This window comes from Tupaia chinensis, unplaced genomic scaffold, assembly GCF_000334495.1.
Source record: "Tupaia chinensis unplaced genomic scaffold, TupChi_1.0 Scaffold000309_1, whole genome shotgun sequence".
NCBI lineage: Eukaryota > Metazoa > Chordata > Mammalia > Scandentia > Tupaiidae > Tupaia > Tupaia belangeri.
In genome coordinates this window covers 1,697,190-1,719,462 of record NW_006159800.1, presented here as the reverse complement: position 1 = coordinate 1,719,462, position 22,273 = coordinate 1,697,190, and the positions used below count along the sequence as shown (strand labels likewise).

General features: G+C 41.1%; 1 protein-coding gene across 1 annotated transcript in view; it reads left to right on the top strand.

Moving 5' to 3' along the window:
* The window catches only part of CNTNAP5 (contactin associated protein family member 5), a 561,684-nt gene that overhangs the window by 102,552 nt on the left and 436,859 nt on the right, over positions 1–22,273 (top strand). The window contains exons 6-7 of the mRNA XM_027772830.1: positions 8,093–8,242; positions 11,216–11,387. Of these exons, the coding sequence (XP_027628631.1) occupies positions 8,093–8,242; positions 11,216–11,387 (322 nt within the window). The remainder of the gene's footprint in view (positions 1–8,092; positions 8,243–11,215; positions 11,388–22,273) is intronic.

Below are 22,273 nucleotides of genomic sequence, written 5' to 3'. Positions count from 1 at the left end.
TGGTGAAGGGGCCTGAGACAGACACTCAATTTCAAAGTTTCTTTAACACCTGGCAACAGATTTTAATGCCACTTTCCATTTGTTTTCAAAGCAAAAAGGAAGCATAACCATGGAGATCAAAATGCAAATAGGAGTTAGAAATTTGACTGAGATGTGGAAAGAGAAAGCTAGATCCTAAGAGGATACCAAGGCTTTGCAACCTCAAAATTATTCCTTTACTCCAACGGTTCTCAACCAAAGGAGATTCCCCATTCTCATCCACCCCAACCTCTCATTGCTCCCAGCCCTACCTAGAGGTGTTTTCACAATATCTGGGGACTTCTTTTGATGTTAGTGATGGAAGGGGAGGTTGTTAGTAGGATCTAGGTAGCCAGGGATACTGCTGCACACCTTGCATAGTAAATAAATTGTTTGTTAATAACACAACAATCCATGATGCTGAAGCCACAGGGGACGGTCCCAGGTTTGCATCCCAAGGCCTCCCTGTGTATGCCAAGTATGTGCATGCCTATGAATCAAGCTGACTAAGGGTGGGGAGTATTGTGGCGTGAGGCCCTTATTGAAAGAACCTGTCTGTCTCTCCCTCAAAAAAAAAAAAAAAATCATGACAGAGACAGAGCGATATCCTTGACAGGGTCTCATGCCATTATCTTCCCCCCAATCTCCCAGCCAGCTAGGATCATGAGGAACACACAGGCATATAAGTATGTTCAGATTGACCAGGGATCCAAATCTGGGACTTCCACTTGGCTACAGCATCACATAGTGGTTTTCTATTGCCACACTACCACCACTGGGCTGAAAAATCCTGCTTTAACCTTTATTTCTACTCCTGAAAAAAATAAATAAAAGTTAAGGCCCCCATGACATCACACAATTGTCTCAGTCTCATCAAATCTAAACTGTCAATTGCTGCGATGTTATCATTACAAAAAGAATTCTGAAGGACATATTAGAAGCTCTAAAACTATTTTTGTGCCTTACCTAGAAAAATAAAATCAAAATATTAATGATTGACTAGAATTCACACCTAGGTAGTCATCCTGAGGACCAAAAGTGGAATTTCCTTTTAATTCTTAGAAGCTACATAACCCAGAAAAAAGAAAGATCGAGAAGCTGGTAAAAGCAAAGGTGTCCGGTGGGAATATAAACTGGTGTAGCCACTTTGGAAATAGTCTGCCAGTTTCTGAAAGGGTTAAATATGGAGTTATACAGTCTAGCATTTTCACTCCTAAGTATGCACCTAAGAGAACTGAGAAACTCCATTCACAGAGAAGCATGTACACCTTCACAGCAGTGTGACACACAAGGATGCCCCAAAGCGAAAACAATTCAAAATCCCAACAGGTGAAAGTATAAGCCAAATGTAGCCTGTTCATATAACAGAGTGTTATTGAACCATTAAAATGTACTGATTCATGCTACGTGGATAAGCCTTGAAAGTGCCATGCCAACCCTAAGAAACCAGTCATAAAATGAGACCTATTATATGATTTCATTTACCTGAAATATTTAGAACAGGTGAATTCATAGAGATAGAAAAGCAGATGAATGGTTGACCAGGGCTGGAGATAGGGAAATGAGTTTGGGGAAGAGCAAATGAGGGTTACAGGGTTTTTTTCAAAGGTGACTAGGTGTTTTAAAGTTGATTAGGGTGGAATTTGCCTAAGTCTGTATATTTAAAAATTCATTGAGTTGTATACTCTAGATAGATGAAATGTATGGTATGTGGATTTTAACTCAAAAAACTTGTTAATAATAATAATAAAAGCAAAATTGGGGGCTGGCAGGTGGCATGCTGGTTAAGGCTCTGGACTCCCACATGGCCAACTGCAGTTCAAGTGGTTTGCTTTCTTACTTTTCCTCTTTTTCTCTCCCTCTCTGTCTCACTCTCGAAGTAAATAATAATAATAATAATAGTGATAATAAAATTAAATAAAAATAATTCTAATAAATAAACACAACCACAGTTGAATTTATCAGTGCACAATGAAACTTCTCAGAGGTACTTGGCCACCAGTGATTTGAGGAACAGGCAGGGCTGGCTAGGCTATGTGATAAGCAAACAGAGCTTGGCCAGGGAGCTCAGCACCTTCCAGCAGCAGCTGCACTGCTTCTGCATAGCCATATGACCCTGGTAGCCTTTCCATTTCTTTCTGTTATAAAAGTATGTATAATATGAAGACAAAAACCTGACCTCCAGGACTACTTCAGGATGTAGGAATTACATATTTAAGGTGCCTGGCACATTGTAGATATTTAATATTGGCAGTATTTATTAGCTATTTTTATAATAGGATTGTACTTAAAAACTTCACGTTCAGGACCAGCAGGTGGCGTGGTGGTTAAGGCTCTGGACACTCCCACATGGCTGACCAGGGTTCAAGTCCTGAATCTGATGGCATCTGGTGGCTTGCTTTCTCACTTTCTCTCTCTCACTTTCACCCTGTCTCTCTATGGTCAAATTAAAAAAATAAATGAATAAATAAATAAAATACAATAAATAATTTTTTTAGAAAATCATGTTCAAGTTGCAGGAATGAAAATTCATTTTTGTTTCCCATCGGAGAAAACTTTCCAAGTCTTTTTCTGGTTCCTGGAGGACAGAGCAGCCTATTTAATAATATCTGACATCACTTTAAATTTCAGACATTTTATGTTTGTCATCATCCAACTCTTTTTTCTAGAACATAATTTCTATCTTACAAGCCTCAACCTTAACTCAATTCCTGTCTTACAAGTGTAAATATCCTACTCTTCCACCCTCCAAAAACTTTTCTCATCAAGATGCTCCTGGCCTCATAGATATCACTTTCTCTCAGTCCTCCTTGAAAACTTTGTTCATTCAAAGCTATGTATCTCAAGAAGTTTTTGAAGAAAAGCAACCTGATAGAATTGATCCTTCCTAATTCAGGAATAATTAATGGTGCTTCTTCAGCGTGTACCTTTAAAAGAGTCTTCTTTAAAATAAAGCCTGGAGAATCCCTAAGGGTGTTATTTTGGATCCATTAACAGAATGAAGTGGAAAAAAATGCCCAGGTAGAAAGTGAAGGTTTTTGGAGGGGAATATGCCACAACATTTGCCTTGGAATTGATTTTGGAGTCGGTTCCCTTGAACTAGTTATATATTTTTTTCTAGCTTCTTTCCTCTCTTCTGAAACCTTTAATGGAGTAGTTCTCAACCCTGGCTGCACAAGTGAATCTCTGGAGGTCTTTGAACCTTCCAATGCCTGAAGGCATCCCCAGAAATCTGACTTAATTAACCTGGTGGAAGGCCAGAGTTCTGTATTTTCAAAAGCTTTCCAGGTGATTCCTGCATCAAGAATGACTGTTCCAATAATTATCTTGAGAGCTAAGCTTTTCACACAGATTCTCCTACAGGGAGTGGGGACCATGAAGAAAAAAAAAAAAAGTAAAAAGGAGAGGCAGACCAAAAAGTGAAGTAATAAAACAGAACAAAACAACCAACAAAGCAAAGCCTCATTAAATGCTTTCTTTTAAAAGAGATGGATAGTGGGACCAGCAGTTAGCGTAATGGCTATGTCGCTGGACTCCCATGTAGTCGACTGTGGTTCGAGTTCCAGATCTGGTGGCTTAAAACTCATACAGGGTGCGTGTGTGGGCGTGCCCAAGATCACGAAAGGAGAATGGAGGAGAAGGGATTGTGGCGTAACCATCCCCCTGGGGGGTGATTTCTCACTTTCTGTCTCTCCGTCTCTGTCTGTCTGTCTGGCGAGCGCATGCGCCCTATAGCAAAAACCTCTGAAAATAAAAGAGATGGATAGTGATGTAGGAAGGGACTGAACACTAGCTAATGCTCTGGTTCCTGTGGCTCACACTGAGCAAACCTCTTCTCTCAGGCCCATTTCATCTGTGAGATGACCGAGTGATAAGTCTCTAATTAGAGGGGCCCCTGGTGGCCTGTGCTTGTGCTTTCTTCCTCCCAGCATTCCTGATGCCTATCAGGCTGTTTGGCCCTTAGGGACTATTTAGACCCCATTTGGTGAACTAGTTTCTGATGCCCTTTCAGTTCAAACAGTCTAAAGTTTACCTGCAAATGCAATTTCTTGTGTTATGCAGATATATGCAAATTATATGAATGTGGAAGTAAAAAGAAAAAAAAATCCTGCAGTTGGCTGTACTCCCCAAAAGCCCCTGTAAGAAATCAAGTGTTCATCACCAGGAAAAACCTGACAGAGGCTCTCCCTCATTAGTAGAGTCCCTGTGGCCAAGACCCAAACCCTGGCCTTGTTTGAAGACAGCTGCCTTTGGATCAAGTGGAGCCACCAGACTGAGATGCCTCTGGGTTCTCTCTTACCCCAAGCAGATGTTTAGGATTGCTGCAGAGACTGATTGAGAAGGAGCTGGCTGGAAATGCAGGAGGTCCCTCACATCTGGGCTGCTCTGACCAGATGCAACACAGCTGCCTTTGGTGCACACACAGCAAGTCCCAACGCCTGGTGCTGCAATCCTCCCTGAGCCATTTTTCCAGTTATCTGAGTGCTGGGGCCACAAGTCTTCACTCTTCACTTAGAGGGCAGATCCTCTCTTAGTGTGCTTTCTTCCCCTCTGACATCTAAGGGACTGCTCCAGTAGACTCTGCCAGAGCAGGTCTATTATACCTCCAGAAATAATTGTTAAATCCTTCTCTTGCATTGCATTTCTTCAGCAGCTGCTTTGGCTAAGACTCCATCATTCTGTCGCTCAGGGTTTCTGCAAGCAATACTACCCACTCATTCTGCCTTGCTCCTCCCAGCTCCTATCTACTTGGTGGCCAGGGAAGTTTATGAATACCCACCTGCAACCCTGCCATTCTTATGCCAAAGTTCCCTCCTAGACTGCTCCATTTTAAGAGGGGACTTTCACTCCTGGCCATGCCTTAGAGTCATCCAGGAAGCTTTTTAAAATGCAGATGCCGGGAACCAGCAGTTAGCATAATGGCTATGTCGCTGGACTCCCATGTAGTCGACCGCGGTTCGTGTCCCGGACCCGGTGGCTTAAAACTCACGCCGGGCGCATGTGCGGGCGTGCCCAAGATCCCTAGAGGAGAATGGAGGAGAGGGGATTGCAGCGTGACCATCCCCCCTGGGGGGTGATTTCTCGCTTTCTGTCTCTATGTCTCTCTGTCTGGCGAGCGCACGCGCCCTACAGTGAAAATCTCTCCAAAAAAAAAAAAAAAATGCAGATGCCTAATGCTCCATCCCCAGAGATGCTGATGGAGTCAGCTTATACAGAGTACTCTCCTGAATCATTTGCAAAAAGATGTAGCTGATGAGACCAGCAGATGGCATAATGGTTATGTCGCTGAACTCCCACATAGTCCACTGCATTTCAAGTCCTGGACCTGGTGACTTAAACCTCACACTGTGTGTGTGTGTGTGTGTGCCCAAGAACCCAAGAGGAGAATGGAGGAGAAGGGATCACAGGTGGCCATCCCCCTGTCTCTCTGTCTCTCCAGCAAGTGAATGTGCCTTATAGCAAAAATCTCTCTTTAAAAAAAAGAAAAAAAAAAAAAGATGTAGGTGAAACCGCATCTCAGCCTGACATTTGTGGTCCTGGGTAATTGGATCCTCTTCTCATCTGCCTTCATTGTGTCCACACCTGCTTCTCATTCCAGATTATTGCTTCTTTGCCTAGCTTTTCTTTCTCCTGAGGTACTTGTGTTATGAGTTTTAAACTCTTGCTAATTTTTAAAAACTTCCTTCAGTGGTCATCTGTCTCTTCCATGAAAAACATGGAATTAATTAGCCTTTTTTCTTAAGTGTTGTTTGCTTCTTTCTCTATTACTTTTTTTCTTTTGAGAGAGATTTTCGTTATAGGGTACATGTGCTCACCAGAGAGAAACAAAAAGACAGAAAGCAAGAAATCACCTCCCAGGTGGGATGGTCATGCCACAGTCCCTTTTCCTCCATTCTCCTCTTGAGAATTGGGGCATGCATGCACATGCGCCTGGCATGAGTTTCAGGACTCGAACTTCAATGGACTACATGGGAGTCCAGAGCCTTAACCACTACACCACCTCTGGCCCTACTTGCTTCTCTCTTTACCTCACTAGCTTGAAATGAAAAGTGGATGTTTAGTCCTCTTTGTATGCGACTTTTCCATCTAACTATGGACTATCCTGGGCTAGAGACACAGGATGTTATCCATACTCCCTAATACCAGTGACCATGCTGGAGTTGCTATTTCTTCCATTTGTTTTAGCTAATGCTATTGTCTACTTATGATTGACATGTACTATTCTCCATATGTTGTTTATGAACTGGTGTGATCATCACAAGACCTTTAAGAATAATAACCATCCACTTTAGTGAGTGAAGAAACTGAGGTAGTGAAAGGAAGACAACTTGATATTCAACAAGGCATATTATAGGACCAGCAGATGGCATAATGGTTAGCTGCTGGACTCTCACATGGTTGACCACAGTTCGAGTCCCAGATCAATGGCTTAAAACTCACTCTGGGTACATGTGCATGCGTGTCCAAAATCCCTAGGAGAATGGAGAAGAAGGGATTGCAGTATGGCCATTCCTCCAGGGGGTGATTTTTCACTTCCTGTCTCTCTGTTTCTCTCTACCTCTCCAGTGAGTACACACATCCCATAGCAAAAAAATCTCTAATAGTAATAATAACAACAATAATAAGGCATATTAAATGACTATTGATAGAAGAAATATGTGACTGAAATATATGGTCTTGGCACAAACAAATCAGACCAGTTCATAATACTAGGTTCCCTTCAGCCAGCACTTTGCACTGACAAGACAATCTAAATAGATGATAACTTTTCACAGGAAATGGTTGCATCTCCCAGAAAGGTACAAAGGTACATCAGCAGTGTAGTGTGCACCAAAGATAACTGGAGCCAATGACCAAGTGAGAAATGAACTCTAAACAAGCATCTACTCACCCCCAAACTGACCTTAGAACTTTCCTTCCTGACCTCATTTGATCCCTTTAACAATGACACCAAATAAGTGTTATAATTTTTACAGATAATAAAATCAGAGCTTACTAGAGGAAGGCAACTTATGAAACCTTGGGTAATTACAGAGAATGATTGGAATTTAACCAGTTTGTTAGCTGTTTCCAATAGATTGTCCATGCCTGGCATATGATTGGAATCTACTTTAAAAATAGTTTGGGAATTGCTTTGTGGTCTGTTGGTTAAATGAGCTGAGTCCTACTTGACCAACCACAATTGAAATCCCCACCCTGGCAACTTAAAGACATCAGGTGCTTGTGGGCCTGAAGTCCTATGACCATGACCCACTGGCAGGGAGTCCTTTCTTCCTCTCCCTCTCTCTCTGTCTCTTTATCTCTCTCTGGTTGGTGCACATGCTGTCTGAAAATTTGGAAAAAAATTAATTTTTACTTATAATTGGATATAAGTTGTTCATAGAAGTGAGAAAACCAAAATTGCCTATAGTCCCACCACTTGAAGATAAAATCCTGAGGCTAGGAGGTGGCATGGTAGTTAAGGTGCTAGATTTCCATATGACTGACCATGGTTTTATTCCCAGACCCAACAGCATGAATATCATGTTGGATGTATGTGCATGCATGCTTAAAATCCCAGGAAGAGAACAGAAGAAAAGGGACTGTGAAGTGGCCATCTCCCCTGTGAGCTGATCTCTCACTTTCCTTCTAACTGTCTCTCTCCACTTCTCTCTGGAGACTATGCATGCTCTATGGCAAAAACCTTTGAAAAAAAAGAAAAAGATAGAATCCCTTGTATTATTTGTATTAAATCCCATTTATTCCTCTGAATTTATAAATCAGTAGAATAATTCCTATATGACTTGCTTTTGATTGTATTGTAAATAAAATCTGGTGTTTTGTACTTTCATTTTTAAACCAAATATATCAGAAGTAGTTTAGCTATTTTAAAAACAAAGAATTGAATTAAGGTTCAAAAAGAGGAAGGAAGAAGACTCTAGTGAAGCATCTAGGGTTTGTCTTGAGCCAAGGAAGGAGAGGGTCTGCCCAGAGCATGTACCTGGACCACAGCAGGCTGGGAAATGAGCCCCACCCTCTCTGAGCCTCCCGGAATCTATCACCCCTATGTTTGCCCTTCCTGTTTCTTTTGCAGGCAGCAGCTTGAATGATGGCTTGTGGCATTCAGTTAGCATCAATGCCAGAAGAAACCGCATCACTCTCACTCTCGATAACGATGCAGCATCCCCGGCTCAGGACACCACCCGGGTGCAAATTTATTCTGGAAATAGATACTACTTTGGAGGTAAATTCTTCAGACTTCAACTTTGAAAACAAAGGTGGGGAGGTGTAATAATGCAGTGGACAGTTATTTTACTATGACGATTCTCACTCTGTCAATTAGATCATTCTCCCAACATGTACTCATGCGCATATAAGCACACACGCATAACACATACACATAAACATACGTATTCACATATACATGCACCCAACCTCAAGTCTAAAATAGTGAGAAGCAAAATCTCTCACAGCTGTGCAAATATAAATTATCTAGGTCAGTGCTGAGGAAGAAAAGAACTTGAGCTACAAGAGCTGATGTTACATAACCTGTCCAAAGGAGATTTTTGTATCCATGCCAAGCTCTGTGATCACATTGGATAGGAAAAAATTCAGCTGAAAACATGGAAAAAGTGTACTGAGAGTCAGCGGGACCTGAAGAGGAAAAATTCCAGGGAAAGGCACAGCCAGCGTGCTCAGCCATCCAGGCCCCTTCTCTGCCACTTTATTTTCTTGGTTACCTGCCCTTTTCTTCCTCATGTCCTTACAGGTCATGCCCATGGAGTGGGGCAGCTAGGAAGAGGGAGAGACTAGGAGGGCCACAACTTTGTAGCTCCACATGGAGAAGCCAGTTCAGATTCTCTCCCTTCTGATACTACATAAATCCTGGGAACCTTCCCAATGATGAAATATAAGGACAAACTGGTGAGGATGAAAAACATATGATTAGGCACCCACTGCATTTTTTATAAATGCATGTATTAAGTTGTCAAGAAAGTCATGACGTATCTTTCTATGCAAAAATGCATTATGACTTTCCCAATGACCTGATATATTTTTAGCTTAGTTTAGTCTTGTAAAGTATTTTTTTCATGAAAAAAGAATCTAATTTTTAGCCAAGCATTTGTATTATAGATACAATCTCAGAAGAGGATGTGACCTTAATGGCTGTCTGACCTTGAGTAAGACACGTATAGTCCCTGAACATCCTTCTCTAGGACACGGGGAAATAAACTTACCTTCAGAATTGCTGGGAGAGTTAAAGAGATCAAGGTTCAAATGCCAAGCACAGTGGCTGCTACGTGGCAGGAAGTAGACAGGTGGCTTCAGCTCTTAAAAATGTGGGCATGGCCCAGGAATGGCATTATTCTGGCCAATTCTTTTTCTGCTAGGAAACTGAAGGGAAGTATTGAGTAAATTTATGTACCATAATATCTAAAATAGAATTTACAAATCACTTTTCTCATACCAATGAAATGTGGTTAAAACTTTGAAATAGGGAGGGGCCTTGCACCGGTGTTGTACATATATTTGGGGTATTCTGGGAGGAAGCAGTGTGGAGCAGTATCTTTGTATTTTCATTTCAGAGGGAGAGAGACCATTATCCTTCACCCCAAAATCTTCTCTGCATGTGCAGGGGTAACAAATTTCATTAGCAAGAAAATGCACTTCCATTCTCTGTAAATGTTCTTTATATCTTACTTCATTTAATTCATGCAGCTACTTCATGAGGTAGGTAATATTATCCCCATTTAATATAACAGAGTTGGTGTTTGCTGACATGAAATAATTTGTGCAAGGCCATAGAGCTAGTGAGTAGTACAGCTAAGATTCAAATCCAAATCTGTGGTCTCTACAGCCTGCAAAGCAAAGGAATGAGTCAAAGTAGTATAAAAGCTGCAAAACAAGGGTCTTGGGGCCCCCAAAGATATTCCTCCCAGATTGCATCATATATACAACATTTGTAGTATTTTAGCAACAAAGAGAGGAAAAAATCCTGAATTTATTTCTGGGGAAAGTGTTTCTGAATAATTATGGTACAATAGGCATCCAGCAGGCCTCAAAGGCAGATGGCTCCCCTCGCCCAGTTGAAGAAGAAATCTTAAGGGGTGGGGTTTACAAGACTCTGGGAATAAGAGGTGAGGATTTATATCCCATTTGAACAGTGTTTAAACAAATGCCCCACGTATAGAGTGTAAACTTAAGGAAGGTGAAAAATGAGTTTCAGTAATAATAGTCAACTTACATAAATTCTCTCTACAGCTTCAATTAGAAGTTGTAGCATCTCTCTCCACTTTATAGTGTGGTTGTTGAGCTGTTAACCAGATGCTGGGCTTCAACCCAGCAGTGACTGTCTATTAGAGATGGCTGAAATAATTCCCAATTATTTATGGGTTATTGCCATGTTTTCAAGCTTGCATTTCCATATGCTCTGAATCTATTAAAACCATTGGGATGGAATTTATAAAGAGCACAAGCACTCATATACCTGAGATGCTCAATACCTGTCTTAATGAGAAGCAGATATGCCCCAGTTGCAAGCTATGCTAAATCAGTGTAATGCATTTTTTTAAAGAACACTATTTGAAGAAGTGTGGTGTTAACCTTTCACGTAAGTGATTACAGTCCTATAACTATCTGAATTTAAACCCTTAGTTCCCTTAACGACTGAATTTGCTTTGCACATCATTTCAAAATTCTAGTTGTGTCCCTATATGTACCTTTCTCAGGAACTAAGTCTGTTAATGCTAACAATTAACCAGACAATTACTCTGCTGCCATACTTACCCAAAGCATAATTTCCTTTGTACGTGTAATTCAGAATTGAATTGTGCATTTAGACATGTGTTTTAAGGCAGAACTAAAATTCCCAAGCAGTTATAATATGTTGCTTCCTTGGGTTGATTGAAGAATACCATGCAAAAGAATGGCAAATAGCTTACCAAAAGAAAAATAATAAATTCAAAAGAGGTGAATGTTATAGTATTGGTATTTTTAAACACACTCTTTTTTTCTCTATACCATGATTGAGTATGCCCCATTTTGTAGCAATTCCATCCCCTCCCTGAGAATTTGAGGATTTACAACAGAAGTGCGTGCACCACTTGAATGAAAAAGCACCAAAATAATTAGACCTCAAGGTTTTCCATCAATAGGTCGCCAAAGCAATGACTGATCATTTCAGTATTCTTCTTCATCTTTTTTCTCTGTCCCACAGGGTGCCCCGACAATCTCACCGATTCCCAATGTTTAAATCCCATTAAGGCTTTCCAAGGCTGCATGAGGCTCATCTTTATTGATAACCAGCCCAAGGACCTCATTTCAGTTCAGCAAAGTTCCCTGGGGAATTTTAGTGATTTACACATTGATCTGTGTAGCATCAAAGACAGGTAATTATTGTCTCTTCTCTGTTCTCCCACCCCCTTCCCATCCTCACTGTTCTAAATACAAGTTTCTTTAAGCAAAATTCTAATCCACCGACATTAGCCACATTAAACATAATTGAGTCGCCTAATGGAAAATATTTCTGAAAGGATTTCAGGCCCAGAGAAAAATGGTTTAAATTAGTCGAGTCTCTCTTCATGTTGACTTGCAGTAAATGGGATATGCAAATTAAATCAAAATACAAATTTGTGAAAGGATTAAAATTTTATGCATAAACAACATTTGATTACTTTGAAGTTAAGAGTAAAGCAAAAAGGAGGGAGGAATCACTTCTCTCATAAACCATTTCATTCTTCACAGCAATGGGTGTCCTTTTAACATAGGCAGGTAAACAGTGGGTCCCCTGGGAATTCTATATCAGAGGTCTGATCCATGCCCAATAGCACACAGTAAATCCCCCCCACCCCCAGCCTGGGGTGATTAATCTCTGCTCTCACTGTTCCCAGCCCCCCTGTGTTGTTGTGGGTCAGAAGGGACCAGATCCTGGCTAGAGAGAATCAGCACTTTTACTCTACAGCACCCAAATTTAGCAAAAGCTTAGTTTCTTCCTGCATTTCTCCTGGGATCTGGCTCTTATATTGGACATTTCTAGATTTAAAGACACAGTGCAGAAAAACTGGAGCTAGATTCTGAAATTGTGGCAAGGCTTACCTTTTCTCTGTATTTCTTCTCTAGCACCTACCTCCTTCATTCTTCTAATTCTGCTCACACCAGTCAAAATAACATTTATCAAATGGGTAAATAAAATCCATGAAGTGCTTGCCTGTGTATTTGTGATATAAGATCTCTGTTCAGATTTCACCAGGGAATAAATTAGTCATTACAATAGAGTGAGATAAATAATCAAGAAGTGCACCTTTATTTGCAGGACACATGGCAGTAGTAACTTAGACTGACTCCAAAGAATGGTGTCAGGAGGTACAAGCTTCTGAGTTGAATTTTGAAGGAGGAGGTATAGGCAGAATTGGCTGAAGTCAGGCAATAAGGGCTTTAGCAGACAAAAGCATTGAGAAAAGGCGTAACAACAGCCTGAAAATATCTCATTAATTCAAAACAGTTTCTTTTTGCATTTAATATCTCTACTATTGGGATGAATTTTACAGTTGATGGTGTATAATAGTTTAATTGGCAACATTTATTTTTCTTAGTGGCACAAAGAATAGTGATATGCCTTTGTAGTTAATGATATCATGGGTTGAATAAAATATAGCTCAGTAGAGGTGGAAGATCAGTGTTAGTGAAGCACATATGTAAATATGACCTGAGATGTGAGCCCAGAACCATCATGAAGAACATTGGGTGTCAGTGGGATCTGACTACTACATGCCCTTGGAGAGAACTTGGAGGGAAGGTGGTCAGAGTACTCAGGAAAAGGTGAAAAAGATTGGAAAAGAGCTAGTGCAGAGCTAGAGAGGTGACTGCAGTGTTGAGAAGTAACAGGTACCTCTACGGAGTGGCCCAGAAATCACTATACAGAATATACTCTCACTAATACTGGGAATGACCGATATAATGTGGTAGTATTTTATGCACATGTTTCTCTGTTAATACCACTGCACAGAGGATCATCAACCAATCATGCACATTTTCTGGCTCTTCTACTCTATTTTTTTTTTATTTGACCAGCTGGAAAAGTGGATAATAAAATGTGTGCTTCATTAAAATGTGCTAGTTTACAGACCTCAAAATAAAAGATTACAGAGAATCATTGCTTTCCCCAGTCTTCCGTGACAGAGGGGGAAAACATCCTACTTCATCGGCCAGCACAGCATTTTGCAAAGTGTGAATCAATACAGGCAACATTTATCAGTAGGGGTCTCTTATGATCCCTTAATTTCTAATCAAGGAAGGTCTCATTATTTTCAATTACATGAAAGTCATTGCCATCTACACTGAATCATTACTTTTGTGTAATTGTAGTCTTGTTTAATTGTATTACATACAGTTGTGTTTTGGCTAATTGTATAATAAGGGATTGTGTTTAGTGAGTAAGTTGGTATGCTTTTTCTTGTTTACTAGATATATCTCTAAAAGAAGGAAAAATTGGCAAAAGACTTTGCTGGTGGGTTCATCATTCTTTGAACTTACATTTAACATATGTTGATGAAGAACAGGGGTTAGAAAGGCAGGTGATTTCTGAATGTCGTTTTATTTTTAATGTATGAATCAATGTGACCTTGACTCGGGGTTTAGTACAGTCTTTGCCTTCAAGGATCTTGCTACCTGGTGGAAAGGAAGTGGGGAGTAGTCTGGCTGTGTTTTTTGGACGATTGCCCAAGAGTCTCTTCATACTCCCAGATCCTTCCCTGGTCCTTCCTCTTAGGCTATAGAGACCCAGGCTTCTTTCTTTGCCTCAGTGGTTGCCCTGCCCCACTGCACACTTATCTTCATCAAAGTGAAGTGGGATTGGGAACCAGCAGTTAGTGTAATGGCTGTCGCTGGACTCCTATGTAGTCGACCGCGGTTCGACTCTCGGACCTAGTGGCTTAAACTCATGCTGGGCACATGTGCGTGCATGCCCAAGATCCCGAGAGGAGAATGGAGGAGAAGGGATTGCGGTGTGGTCATCCCCCCTGAGGGATGATTTCTCGCTTTCTGTCTCTCTGTCTCTCTCTGTCTGTCTGGTGAGCGCACGCGCCCTATAAATAAAAACCTCTCAAAAAAAAAGTGAAGTGAGATTCAGCTATCCCAGCTGTGTGTCTCACATATTTAAAGGACCTTATTGCCAGTCACTGCAGAGAAATTAGAGGTGGGACAGCCAAGGTAGCACTCAAGGAAGAGGCAGGCATGTTCCAAAACCGTACAAGTTTCCTCTTGGCAGGAGACTTTGAGGAGATTCCTTTTAGATCATGCCTCCATGTTGGAAGCTGATGATCAGCTTGTACTGTTTCTGGACCATCTTTCAGACATCATCTTAAGCAAAGTCTGGGAAAAAAAACTTCTCAGAGATCAAGGAAATTTTACCAACTCGTACCTCAGTGGTGGCAACATTACCAAATTCTCTGGCCCCTGGGAAGAAAGTTGGTAAAATAAGTGGCCACGCTCATAGCTGTGGCAATTGACCTGCCATTCAGTCCAATGACAGGATGGGAGACAGAAATGGCAGGGATCAGAATAGAGATTCTCAACTGCCTCCTTACCCTTTCAGTCAGATGCAATATGCACCTGCTATGCCTCTTCTGCACGCTGGATCTCCAGCCTCACATTCTCTACACTCTAACTCCCTGGTCTTCATGAGCTATGTCTGTCCGCCCCTTTGGATATGAAACATCATATAAGATATGATATTGTAAGCTATCATAGAGAAAAGTCATCTTCAATAACTCTTCATTTGGTAAGCAGATGTTTGCCACATCTTCTGGGGTCAATTTCTTACTAGCCATTGAGTCAATGAGTAAGACCGACTTGTGTATAGCATGAGTAAGATAGGATACTGTAGATGCTACAGAAGCCTGGGAGTACAGAGGCACTAATATCCTCATTCTCTAAAAGAGTAAACTAAGGCCTAGAGATGCTCCTTAGCTTTTCTGAGTCACACAAGGTGGAAGTTACTGTCAAAAATTGAACATCACAGTGTTTTCTCCCATGTACTATTATCCATTAAGTGGCACTGGCCCTGAAACACAGTCACTTTGTATTTGTGGCTCTAAATGTGTAGTCCTCTCCTCTGCTCAACCAGGTGGGCTTTTCACGACTATACAACATATTGTATTCTTTGTAAAGGTTGTGTGCCTAATGTGTACATATTCCACTGCAAATGGGGACAAAGTGGTATGCAATGCCACCAGGTTCCGAGTGGACCAAGGTGGGTGAAGTCCAGAGCATCTTTGTGTAAGAGTTCATGCCAATTCCAGGAGCCGCATGCAGTCCTATAGGGTCTTGGGTACAGAGTAGGAGCGGCAGATTACTAGATGCCATCCAAAAATTTGAATTGGAGATGGGATCCAAGATGTGAAGCTGAATGCAGAGGGGATACTGGGAGTGCTGATGAGTAAGGTGTCTGAAGTAGGGAGAACTGGAGGTCATATTCAGGAAAATCCCTGAATCTCAGAACAGGTGGCAGCAGCATGAAGAGGCAGTAGAGTAGATTTAAATCCCAACCCATCACTTACCAGCTTCAGATGTAACATATGCTGTTTAGTAATGTGTGTTTCCCCTTTTGTAAAACGAGGATTGGGAAAACTACCTTTGTTTTGAGAGCTAGGTGAGAGAGTGTGAGCAGTCAAGTGCTTGGTTCATGCCTAATAGGCAGTAGATGCTCAGAAAATGTTCACCATGTTAATTCTCACAGCCAGAGGTCTGCCAGCTCTCTTGTTTCCATGGGGATGGGAGAAGTTTGGATCTCCCTCAGACATTCCTCCAAACCCTACCATAGGAAGCAATCCCCGGTTCCTGAGAGTGATACCCATAGAAAAACCTCACAAGTACTCCTAAATCAGTCTGCTCTGTGACTCCCTCTGTGTTTTAATTCCCATTTACTTAAAGGGCCAGCCCCTCTGAGCCACCCAGCCAGTGTCCATTAGGAAAATGCCCATCCATTTGAAGGCCACCATTGTGCCCTTCCTGTTTCTCTAAAGCAAAGATGCCAGGGCCAGAGTAGGGTGAGACTGGAGAGCAAAATTTAAAGCTATCATCTGAGTATAATGCCCTTTTAAAATCTTGTAGTCAAATTGGAGATTTTTGCCTTAGATTTAACAGGAGAATTTGTTGAAATACAAATTCTTGAGGAGTATGGCCTGAGAATTTATATTTCTAACAAATTTCTGAATGCTGCCACTTTTGATGCTGTTGCTGGCCCAGTGACCACACTTTGAAAACTACTGCCTTCTAATCCGGAGGATGTGGGGTTGTATGGACCTCACCAAGGTGATGTAGAAGTGGGGGAGAGAGAGAGCTAGTTTCTGCCCTGCTGGACTCCCATGTAGATATCTCCTGTCAGAGCAGCTTGTCTCCTGTCCTTCTTTCCAAAAGGATGTTGAAATTGGTCCAAGGCAGGACTGGCAGTTGGTGTGGTTGTTAAGTGCACTGGACTCCCACATGGCTGATCACAGTTTCACAGTTTGAGTCCCAGACCTGGCAGGTTGCTTGCTCACTATTTCTCTCGACAAAATTGAAAAATAATTATAATAAATAAATAATTCTTTAAAATAAAAAGTAAAGAAATTGGTCTTAGGAACATGAAAAGGGGACACCAAATCCCTTCTCCCTCCAGGCTTCTCTGAACTTGGTACCTCAGCTCCTCCTGTTTCCCCTTCCTTTGCAAATACAAATGACAATTGATCAGACTCTTGGGTGTGCCTAAGTGTTTGGAGGGAAATGTAGTTTTAGAACACCTACTACTACCAACTCAAATGGAACTTGTTTGCGCGTGTGTGTGTGTGTGTGTGTGTGTGTGTGTGTGTTTATAGGATCGGTTATTTGCTGGCCCCAATAAAAGACACTTTTTAATATTTCCATCTAGACAAACTTTGCAGCCTATGGGGGCTGGCACCATTATAATGGGAGTTACCCCCAACCTATATTGTCTACAGTAGAGACACTGATTCCTTATGACCTTCTGGTACCCAGCTAACTCTTTCAGTGGTCATGTCTCTTACTCCCCACAATCCTTATCAGTGATTCTTAGCGGAAGGTTCTTGGCGATCATCCCTCTCTAACCTTGTACAGGAGGAAATAGAGATCACTGGCAGGGTGGGAATCCAGGTACAGAAACAGGGGCTCTGCTCCTGTGTGTTTTGCTATTGCAGCCTATGGGGACTTTTGCTCCCATTCTTCTTAAAATTAAACATTTTTTCCCCAAAGAATGGATCACATGTGGAGCTCTAGTCTAAATTTCTTGCAGCTAAATAAGTTATTAAATGTAGCTTCTCACTTTATAACCACTTCCTTTTTCCCAAACACGTTCTTTTAAGAAAAGCATCTGTTAAACTCTCTGGTCAAGATTTTTTTCTTCTTGGTTCAGGTTTGGAGGGCTGCAAACACTGAGAGTGGGAAAGCGGTGTGCTGGAAAGCTCCCATGAACAGACTCATGCCAAAGTCCGCCCTCTGTGTGGGAGTTTGTAAAAAACAGGGGATAATATAAAAAGATTACATTGCGGGGTAATACATATGTTTAGCTCCTCTCTAAAATCGAAAGCCTTTGCATTGGGTGCCAGAAAAGTCATTGTAAGGGCAATGCCCACACAATGTGAGCTTCCAACTCTAAAGTGAGAAATGTTACAATATGGTGTTATCCCTCAACTCATGAGATGAGCCAAAATCAAAACAAGATGATTTCTGGTTTTTATTTATCATTTTTAGTATATTTCATGAAGGAAAAGGAAAGGTTATATTTTATGTAAGTTACTGAGCAAACATTTTCTAAATATTAATTCATTTAAATCTCACTATGGTCCTGCAAGGTCTACCAAATGGGCTCTCAAAGTGTGGCCTCCAGGAGGGCAACTTGTTATAATTTGATTCTCAGGTCCCAGTCAGACCTTTAGATAAGGAACTTTGGAAGTGAGAGTAGGTATTTAATTTGAGTTTTTAGTCATTCTGACTTAGTAAATTCCCCAGGTGGTTTTAATTTTTTTTTTAAAGAGGTTTTCGCTATAGGGCGCGTGCGCTCGCCAGACAGACAGAGAGAGACAGAGAGACAGAAAGCGAGAAATCACCCCCCAGGGGGGATGGTCATGCCGCAATCCCTTTTCCTCCATTCTCCTCTCGAGATCTTGGGCATGCACACACGCGCGCCTGGCGTGAGTTTTAAGCCACCGGGTCCAGGACGCGAACCGCGGTCGACTATGTGGGAGTCCAGCGACATAGCCATTATGCTAACTGCTGGTTCCCCCCAGGTGGTTTTGATGCATACTCAAATTTGAAAACCACTGGTTTGTTCCATTGACACTGTTATATAGGGAGACCACCAATCCTTGAGGAGGTTCAGTAACTGCCTGAAGTCACATGTTTAGTATTTGGGAAGCCAGAATCAAATTCAAGTTTTGTTTATTTATCAATTTATATAAATGTAGAAGTGGGAGGAAAGTGAAAAATCACCTTCCCCTGGGGGGGGTGAATGGTCATGCCTCAATCCCCTCTCCATTCTCCTCCTGGTGCTTTGGGCATGCACACACATGTGCCTGGTGTGATTTTCAAGTGACCAGGTCCAGACCTGAATCACGGTTGGCCATGTGTGAGTCCATCACCTTAACACCATGCCACCTGCTTGCCCTATGGAGCTAATTTTAAATTTTGGTTTCACTGGAGAAATAAGTAAGAGTCTTTCATTGTGGGTCAGACCTACTTTTTCCCAAAATCAAAACATACTAAACTCCTTTTCTCTTGCAAATGTGCCTATAAGTGGTATTTATTTCAGGCCACCAATGAATGCCTTTGGATCAAAGAAAAACAGTGTTCAGGGGCTACAGGTGCTTTGCCTCAAGGGACCAATGAATGGACATCAGTGAAGAGGGGGAAAATGACTGTGACATTGGTGTGCAGGAGTAAGCACATTGTAGAGAGTGTGAAAAACAGATAGAAGGCTTTCTCTGTTTCTCTGGTGAGTGCACACACCCTATGGCAAAAACCTTTAAAAAATTAGCTCGATGCCAGTTTTATTTTGAATTAAGATATCTCATGGGAAGTTTATAGAGCTCAAAATAGGCCTTCTGGTTTTATTGTGACATGAACATATGAATACTGAGCTGGTTATGCTGCACCTGTGCTTGGTCAGCACCCTATGCACCAATCACTTTAACTCTCACAATGCCCAGGCTTCATCGTTGGTAGATGAGGAAGTCAGCTGCTGTAATTTGAGTTCCAACCTAAATATGTTGAAACTTGATACCTAGGGTGGCAGTGTTGGGAGGTGGGGCCTAGTCAGAGGTGTTTGGTACATTGGATGGATCCCTCAAGAATAGATACAGTTGTCTCCCAAGAGAGAATGAGTTCTCAGTGATTAGTTTTCCTGAGATGTGGTTGTTATAAAAGCAAGCTGACTGGGGCATATATCTCTCAACATGCACACGCTGGCATTTCTGGGTTTGGATTTTTTTTTTTTTTAACCATGGAGTGAATCAACATGTGGCTTCACCAGAGCTGAGCAGATGCCAGCTTTTAGAACCAACAAAATCATAAGCCAAATACATCTCTTTTATTTATACAGATTCTTAGGTGTCCTGTCCTCACAACACTAACAAATTAAGACACCAACTTTAACAATAATTTAACAACTTGCCTCAAAATGCAATCAGAATCCAAATACTGGGGTGGAAAAGGCCGTGCTGTTTACACTTTAGCCCAACTTTGAATACAGCAGGGCTGTACCTCTTCTTAGCTCAGCTCCCTCAGTTGTCAAATGGGGTGATGCAAAAATCATGGAATTTTGAGGTGTTAAACAAAAGGTAAAATCATTCCTGCACCACTACCACCACCACCTCCCCGCCCCCACCCCGGGAGTTTTCACAAGGACCGACTGAGAGTACAAAGATGAAAGTTCTTTGAGTTAAAAGCAAAATACATAAACGGATGGGGTTGTATGTATATCAGCATACCAGATTGTAGAAAATTTATACACAGGCATAAATAAATGATACTGCTCCAGATAATTTACCTACATATATAACCTAGTATATTTTTTGGTCACATGATTAATGTTTTCACATTGCAGATGTGACATCTTTCGTCCACGTTTAGCTTCATCTTAAAAAGATCTCTTCAACGTGATTTACTAGACCCACTGCAGGGCCTCCTCTCCTAACACTGGGATATCCTACAGACCTAGCTGTAGATACAGCACCACCTGAGAAATGTGAAGGAAAACAAATAAGCCTAAAATGGATAGCTACTTGAGAGAAAACAGATAAGGTTGGATAGTTTGTTTCGCTAAAGTTCACAGTCTCTAGACTCATCTGATGTCTAGCACATCCAGAACACCATTAACTTTATTATGACAAGATTTCAGGATCATCTTGCTACCTGCTTTTACTCATGCTGAAAAATAAATCTTAAACTACAATAATTAAATAAGGGATATCCCCTCTTTGAATAGCATCATAATCCCAGGGTGGCTTTTAAGAAACTGAGTTTGTAGATTTAACCAAGTAATTATACTGAGAATTGCAGAACTGCACTCTATGAAATGAGAATGATATGTATCAACTTCAGGATTTGAATGTGCACATATGCATGTATACATTCATATAAATATGACACTTTATAGTGAGTCCTGATGCACATTTCTAGTTCCTACTGGGTGAGAGATTGCCCATGCTCTGCTACTCTTCCTTTTGTGATTCAGTTATCCAATCTTTTCTTAGTGCCTACTGTATGCTGGACATATTTCTCTGCCTTAGGCATCCAGGCATGAACAAGAAACAGAATCTTTGATCTTAGAGAGGATGTCAGTGGTTTTCCCCACACTGATCTTCCTTGTGTCCTTGGAACAGGCATCTCGTTTTTACTTTATGGGTCATTTATTTGTATTCATTCATCTCTTGTGTTTGGAACATCTCTGTTGTGACAGGGCATAAGCAGGAGTTGTAGATACAGTTGAGTGCTGAACACTGTAGACAGCCTTCTTGACTTCAGAAAGCTCCATGGAAGGATAATTGTTAATGGAATAATTATGGAAATAAACATAGATGTTCCCCAGTGCAATGAGTAGTCTGATGCAAATAAACAGAGTATGAGGAGAGGATCTGAGATGAAGGCTAGATTACACTGAGGGAGCAACTCGTCAGGAAACAGGGATATGGATGTTACTCTCTTCAGGCTCTGCAAAAGCAACTGTCCAGAGGTCACCACAATCCTTGTTTGAATTTTTCAGATATTTGCACTTTCAATTGCTTTTCTGCAAACCTCTGTCTGATGATTTTGATCTCAACATTCTGTCTGTGTCTGCTAAAATCACTGTTTGCTGTGGGGGATAACGGGCTAAGAAGTGCAAAATTTTGCTTTCCTTAGTGGGGAAGAAACCTTCTAGATAGGGTTTCAGCTGAAGACAAATTCCCCTACATTTTTCCAAAAGCTGTGTGCTGGGAATTTCTCTGCCTGACTTTAATACTACTTTTTTTCTCTCCTCTCACCATCCCTTCATCCCTCCCTTGCTTGCCATGGTTAAAGGGTTTACATTCTAGTAATTCATTCTTAATATTATATTGGTGGATTATATACACCTACACACAATGAATAAGGGGGGAAAGTCTGTGTATTCATAATAAATCCCAGTGTAAAGGTAGAAGTGATATTTTAAGCTCGCAATGTGGTGAATATTAAGAATCTGAAAATGACAAGAAAAATATTCCTTTTAAAGGTCATCCCAATTATCATGCTTACTCATGTTAAGCTGTAACTGGATTTTCCATGAGAAGACACACAAGCTAGGGGAGAAATGAGAACGCACGGTTATCAGAGACTTGAGCAAATAGTAAGGCGAGTAATACAAATTACTATTGTTTTCAGTGATATTAAATAATATTTCAACATGTGAGGCATGTGGGAAGGAGAGGAGAGACAAGCCTTGATAAACAGCAGGGCCAATCGTTACAGCTCCAATAGCCAATGATTACATGATGCGTGTTCTTCTAAACCACACTTTACACAATTGCATAGGACCCATAAGAAGAGGCCCTAAGGATGAGCTCCTGTCTGCATTCCAATTTCCACTTGCAACCATTTCCTTCTTCACATCATAGTGAATTCACAGTGCAACTTTTCTTGAGAAAATTACCCTACATGTGGAACCACTTTTTAGATAAGGAAACTTAAAAAAAGCTAATAACTAATCTCTTAGAGGCAATTTGATTTATACCCGAATCCTAGTTCTCAAAGGATATATATTACAATGACC